This window comes from Anguilla rostrata, chromosome 17 (genome assembly GCF_018555375.3).
Source record: "Anguilla rostrata isolate EN2019 chromosome 17, ASM1855537v3, whole genome shotgun sequence".
Taxonomy (NCBI): domain Eukaryota; kingdom Metazoa; phylum Chordata; class Actinopteri; order Anguilliformes; family Anguillidae; genus Anguilla; species Anguilla rostrata.
This window is the reverse complement of record NC_057949.1, coordinates 16,843,903-16,850,618: the sequence shown is the minus strand read 5'-3', so window position 1 is coordinate 16,850,618 and position 6,716 is coordinate 16,843,903. Positions and strand designations below refer to the sequence as shown.

At 41.6% G+C, this 6,716-nt stretch overlaps 1 protein-coding gene across 1 annotated transcript; it reads left to right on the top strand.

Moving 5' to 3' along the window:
* The first annotated feature begins 1,818 nt into the window (after positions 1-1,818).
* Positions 1,819-6,407, top strand: aoc2 (amine oxidase copper containing 2). Its single transcript, XM_064314942.1, has 4 exons — positions 1,819-3,496; positions 3,975-4,260; positions 4,639-4,771; positions 5,514-6,407. The coding sequence occupies exons 1-4, from the start codon at positions 1,939-1,941 to the stop codon at positions 5,793-5,795; spliced, it is 2,259 nt and encodes a 752-aa protein (XP_064171012.1). The 5' UTR covers positions 1,819-1,938; the 3' UTR covers positions 5,796-6,407.
* Positions 6,408-6,716: the final 309 nt, after the last annotated feature.

Sequence of the window (6,716 nt, the reverse complement as noted above, 5' to 3'; positions counted from 1 at the left end):
CAAAATTCTCTTGGACATGCCCATGAGACACTCTTCCTGTGTAAACACATTGGTTAATAAATTGTCACAATTTTCAACCAAAAGAGAACAGTCAACCGCCTATACTTTAATCTGCCCTTATCTTGGGCAAGCTGGCTGTGCGTTGGAGGCTGCAGAATTTAAAAGGGGCGGCTACGTCTGATTTTAATAACTGCCCCCTGGCTCTGCACTAAGTACATCTCTGAGACTTCCATACCCCGCACAGGGGGGGGGGGGGGGGGGGGTTCTGCAAACAAATACAGATGACTGCTGGTTGTTTAAGCTATCTATTCTGTATTTTGTAGCTATGTGTTCGTAGGTATTTACATTTTGTCCATTGTATTGTGTGCAGATGCTTAATAAAACAATGGAGTCTATTAACAGCATTCTACCTTAGGCTTACTGTATTCTGTCATTGGCGGCTGTAAGGAAAAAAGGACGTCTCTCGAACGTGATGAAAAACTACAAAGTTTATTTCCAATACCGGCAGTGACAAAGCGCACGAATGACACCTTGGATTCAGCAGAGTCAGACTGAACCACGAACCTTTCCAGAGGCTGCTTCTTATTTGTTTTCGAAGCTTTGATCAGTAGTGTTGAATACACATACCAAGACGGATGTAGTCGGTCCTTGTAACACCTATCAATTAGGCCATAGTGTATTGGCCGTCCTGTTGTGATTGACTGTTGACTTGAATGGTTCCCAATCTCTCACTCCTGGTCGCTATTCTACCATTGTACCAACTGTATTGTGATAATGATAAGATCAAGGGAATGTGTGGCCAGCAGACATATTGGCATCAGAGACAGACTTCTTACACGGCATACAAGTAGGGAAGACCAGGGTTGGTGGGGCACACTTTTCACTCCTTGCCATATTTCTGTGGCATAATTTACATAAAAATATTCTAACCAGTAGCAAATGAAAAGTTAAGGTCTCAGCAATAAATAAATATATTTTAATGTCCACAAATGTTTTCTAAAATTAGGTCACCAATGATTAGTCATGACGTGCACTTGTGCCAACCAACCCCAACACGAGATTGTGCCAACCAACCTCATAATGTGTACCAACCAATCTTAAATGCTATAGTAACAAAGAATAAACCAACCAAAAGAAACAATTTTCTATATTTAATTTAAATAAAAACCAAAAAATATGAATATTCAATGGAATAAATATAAATATTATAGATATATTACATATAAAATGTATAATAAATACAATATAAAATATAATATAAAATTGAAACCCGGGTTGGTTGGAACAATTATTTTGTGGTTGTGTAAACCAACCCTGGTATAGGCATGCAGTTAAAAATGCGATAACATGCATTATACATATACTGTATGTATAACGCATGTTACCACACTAACTATCAAACAACACCGCTCACATTGGGACCCACCCCTACGATGATATATGATGTTATCCAGCTAACATCATTCATCACAGACTTTCAAATCTTACATCAAAATGTAGTTGATTACAATCTAAATAATTTTTAAATAATTTTTTCTATAAAAGACGATTTAGTGTGAAACCTTTTTTTACTTTTGATACTAAAAACTGAAATATTTGCCTCACAAAAAGTTGTTCAGTTCAAGAAAACAAACATTTTGATATATTCAAAATTCTCTTGGACATGCCCATGAGACACTCTTCCTGTGTAAACACATTGGTTAATAAATTGTCACAATTTTCAACCAAAAGAGAACAGTCAACCGCCTATACTTTAATCTGCCCTTATCTTGGGCAAGCTGGCTGTGCGTTGGAGGCTGCAGAATTTAAAAGGGGCGGCTACGTCTGATTTTAATTACTGCCCCCTGGCTCTGCACTAAGTACATCTCTGAGACTTCCATACCCCGCACAGCAACACAGCCATCCTCGACTAACCAAGGCGGTATAGTAATACAAACAATGAATACATTTGTGAAATATCTGCTTATATTTCTCGGTATTTTCTCTGTAGTACTTAATATTGTCTTGATATGTTTGAAGTCGAAGACGACGCCAGTATGTTCCTCTCAGCTACATAACGCACTGAAACGCAAACACGATAACAGCAGCCTGGTGTTTGCCGATCTGACCGCCGAGGAATACCTACAGGTTCGAAATTACATGTGGAAGCAGCCTGACCTGGATATTTCCCACGACGCGTTTGCAAAGCCATATGAAAACTTTATCTTCATGATCGATCTGCAGCTACCAAAGAAGGCTGATGTGTTGCGCTTCTTAGATGAAGGCGCAGCGAGACCTGAGAGGACCGCCAGAGTGGTGGTTTTCCATGGGTCCTCGTCGCAGATTAAGGAGTATGTGGTGGGACCGCTCCCGAATCCAACCCAGCATGAGGATATCACTCAAAAGAAATACAAAGCAGAACTGCCTATCAACTCCCGGACTGTCACAATTGGGGAATATAAGCTACTTTTCGCATTCCTGTACCGAGAAATATTTACGAAGCTAAGTCAAATTCTTAAAGAAAGCTTCGGTGTCCAGAAGGACCAGACTTTAAACCCATTCGAGGGAATGCCCAGGGGTGTCCAGACTGGAGACAGACAAACATGGATTTCATTCTTTCGGGATATGAGTGGCATGTACATTCACCCTGTAGGATTTGAGGTTTTGGTGAATCACAGCAGTACAAATGCTTCTGAATGGATGGTACAGAAGTTGTTGTACAACGGGCAATACTTTGAGAGCGCAGAGGAACTAATAGAAAAATACAATGCTGGCAATATCACTAAGATAATTTATAAAAAGATAACAAATTATGCATCGTTGAAGCCCAAAGTAAAACCAACTGGTTTAGGTCCTCAACAAATTTATCTTCAAGGTAAACGCTTCAGCGTTCAGAATAACCAGGTGTTGTACTTAGACTGGAGTTTTGCGTTCGGTCTCAGTTCTTCAACGGGCATGCGAGTTTTTGACATTCGCTTTAAAGGGGAGAGAATTGTGTACGAGTTAAGTGTTCAAGAGGCCATGTCTGTATATGGATCTAACACACCGGGAATGATACTTACAAAGTTCCTGGACGCCAGCATTGGGATTGGGCGATTTGCTCACGAGCTAACGCGTGGTGTCGACTGCCCGTACACTGCGGTTTATGTGGACACTGTCCGTTACATTGACATAAATGAAACAAAGACGTTTAGGAATTCCATCTGCGTTTTCGAGCATGACGAGGGCCGTCCACTCAGAAGGCACTTTTCAGACTTTTTCAGTAATAGCTACGGAGGCGTGGTAAACAGCGTCTTGGTCTTCAGAACTATAACGGCAATAGGAAATTATGACTACATATGGGACTTTATCTTCTACCAGAGTGGCTCTGTGGAGGCCAAAGTGCATGCCACAGGCTACATATCCTCATCCTACAAAATTAGTGGAAGTCTGAAATATGGCCACCAGGTGGCAGAAAATACTATTGGAAACATTCACACTCACTTCCTCAACTTCAAGGTTGACTTGGATGTTTTGGGTAAGTGTGCTGGCATATCTATTTTGATCATGTGTTATTGCTCTGAAATTGATCTTCCGGGGTGATTAATAAGTAAAACCATTTATTTGCGCTGCAGAGTGAAAAAAAAGTAGTTAGTCAACTATACAAACTGTCCTAGGATGTGCACACCTGTATGCATAATTATAAGATGTTTTAGCGAAAAAAACAGGTCTATTATTGCGAATGGCCATTCCACATTGAGAACAAAAATGGATGTTTGGCTATCCTTCTAAGAGGTTTGAATTACTTAACAGCAGCCACCAATTGTATTAGAAGTTAAATGACCTGTCTTTCAAAGATTCAATTAAACTGTTAGTTGGAAGACATCGCTAACATCCTCAGATCTGCAAGTCTCACAGTCACAGACCATGATGCGGTGCAAATGTAGGGCCCAGAGTGCATTTTGTTCCACAGTATGTCAGAACTACGCAGTTGACACAACTTATCTCTGTCAAAGGTGTAAAAAACGTGTTCCAGGCCAAAGACATGGCGTTTGAGGAAGTGGAATTGCCATGGATGCCTGAGAGAAGGGCGAAAGTGCCGCACCTGGTGGAAAAGCAGTTTAGTACAGAACTGGAGGCGTGCATGCTCTACAGCGAAAAGACTCCCCGCTACCTTCACATCGCGAGCAACCAAACCAACCGCTGGGGCCACCAGCGCTCCTACAGGCTCCAGGTGGTCAGCTTCACCGGGGAACATCTGCCTATGGATGCTCCTGAGGAGAAGTCCATGTCCTGGGCACGGTGAGTGCCACAGCACCCTCTACAGGGAGCCCAGGTAGTTTTGTAAATGACAGATCGGTACCAGTTTTCCACCAGTTTCTTAGTTTGAAAGAATATACCTATATACTATACTGAGCTTATATATCTATACAGCTCACACACACGCACAACTGCACACAATAAAATATTCTTCTTCATAACAAAATACTGTTACTAAATAAAACAATTGTGTAAAATTCTGAAAATATCAGTGGATATCATTCCATATGCACCTAAAGAACGGCAAGGTTGCAAAGGGGGAAAAAACGAAAATAAGTCACATCCCTTCGCTTCCATTTTTATGTTTTGGGAATGGAATACCAGCCAACTGTTCTCTCTCTCTCTCTCTCTGGGGAGCAGGTATAAAGTGGCCATCACAAAGCACAAAGACGAGGAATCGTCTAGCACCAGCCTACACAGCCAGAATAATATGTGGACCCCGGCTGTGGACTTCAGCAGATTCCTAGCGGACAACGAGAGCATAGTGAATGAGGTTTGTGTCTGCCTCTGTGCGCACCGCACGTAGTGTCATTGGGAAGGGGCTTCTTGTGGGAGACTGTTGTGTGGATTCTACTCTGGCAGAGCCTTGCAGTTGGAAGCAGAATAGTGGGCAGTTCCATCCCTGGAGCACCAACGCGTGTGTTTTTGTTGCCACGTATTACCTGAATTATTACATATTACCAATTTGCCGATTTGTCTGTATACAACAATGTCACTTGGTAGATAAGATGACTGTTAAAATGTTTCATATAGGGGTAACCAAAATGTCAGCACCTGTGAATGACTGTGCCATTGATTAAGAACAGAAACTGGCCTGAAATCCAGAAATGGGTACAATTCTCTTTGCCCATCCCTGGATTTGAGGCTGCAGGTTCGATTCCAAAGGGCAGTGTCATCCACAGCAGTGCACCATGCAGATTCTGTGCTTTTAGGATAAATCCTGCCCTTCTGTGGCAGATCTTCAGATAATTTGTTCACTATGCACAATGAAGGATATTTCTGAAGTTGCTCTGCTGTAATATGTATTTACATTTAAATTTACATTTACAAAAAGCCAGGAACCTCCCTCTTATATGGGCCCATCACTTATGCATAGGACAGCATTAAGCTTAAATGTGGATTAAGAAAACTTCTGATTTGGAAAATAAAATGTTAAATAAAACTGACAATGAATTGACTATTTTTGTCAGTGCTGGAACTTTCTAAATCACTAAAGTTGTTCGTTTCTATTTGAGGATCTGGTTGCCTGGGTAACCACCGGGTTCCTCCACATCCCCCACGCAGAGGACATCCCCAACACGGTGACCGTCGGCAACGGGGGAGGGGTCATCCTGAGGCCGCACAACTACTTCGACATGGACCCGTCGGTGGGGTCGCCAGACGCGGTTTACATTCACCCCGATTCCCCTGAGCAGTGCGAGAACAACAAAATGGCCTGCCTGGCCCAAGAGACCTGCAGCCAGACCCTCCCGCCCTTTACCTACCACGGTTTCGAAGGGGTCATGGAATTTGAGTGAACTTCATTCCTCTGACCGCCAGCTCCCAACATCCAGGAACAAAGAGATCTTCAGAATCAGGGATACCATGACCAACTTTACAGAAGTCCATGTTGAGGAACAGGACTATAAAAATCTTAATCACTACTGTAAATTGTGGCTGTGCCTGAAACTGTAAATTAAGTTAGTATATAATGTGGTAAGCTGGTGTACATTCATGTTCATATTCAAAATATTTTTGGACTATGAATGTTCGGGGCAGACATTAGACCCATATTCTTTATTTTATTTTGAGCGTATTTTATGTTCAGTGTGCTACAGTGTGTTTAGAGAAATTACAATTCACAGTTTATTAAGTTTTGCTATTTACCATGCATAATTTTTTTGCACTAGGCCAGTCTTTTCTGTCAACGATAACATGAGCATGATCTCGTACCATAAGGCACTGGAACAGCTGAACTGATCTAGGTCTTTTTTACAACATGACAAATACTTTCATGTGAACCTTTTGTAGATTTTCAAGGTTGAATAAATTTCAGCCATATGTTAAAAAATCCGTAAGATGCCTAGTTTTAGTTCTGTGTTCTTCACATGACATGTGGATTGTATTAAAGCTCCAATATTTTTTCACGATTTTGAATCCTCCTAAATTAGCGAGCTCAGATATGAATTTAAGCAAATATTTACAAATGAAATTTTTTTTTAACTGACTTAAATCCTCCATTAACAAGTTGAAGAGCATGCCCCAAGTCATAACATGAGACTGATCTCCTTTGTGTTAGATCGCCAGGGTTTCACCAGTTTTCTGGGTCAGGGCTACTCAACTCCTGGTCCTGCGTTAAAATAATTAGTGAAATCAGGCGGTGTAGTTCATGGCTGGAGCAAATACCTGCAGGCACTGCGGCCCACTGGACCAGAAGTTGACTAGCACTGTCCTGGGGA

Coding starts and splice junctions, on each gene's coding strand:
- aoc2 (XM_064314942.1), top strand. CDS start 1,939: ATGAATACATTTGTGAAATATCTGCTTATATTTCTCGGTATTTTCTCT. Junction 4,261..4,638: donor AAGTCCATGTCCTGGGCACG/GTGAGTGCCACA, acceptor TCTGGGGAGCAG/GTATAAAGTGGCCATCACAA. Junction 4,772..5,513: donor ACGAGAGCATAGTGAATGAG/GTTTGTGTCTGC, acceptor TTTCTATTTGAG/GATCTGGTTGCCTGGGTAAC.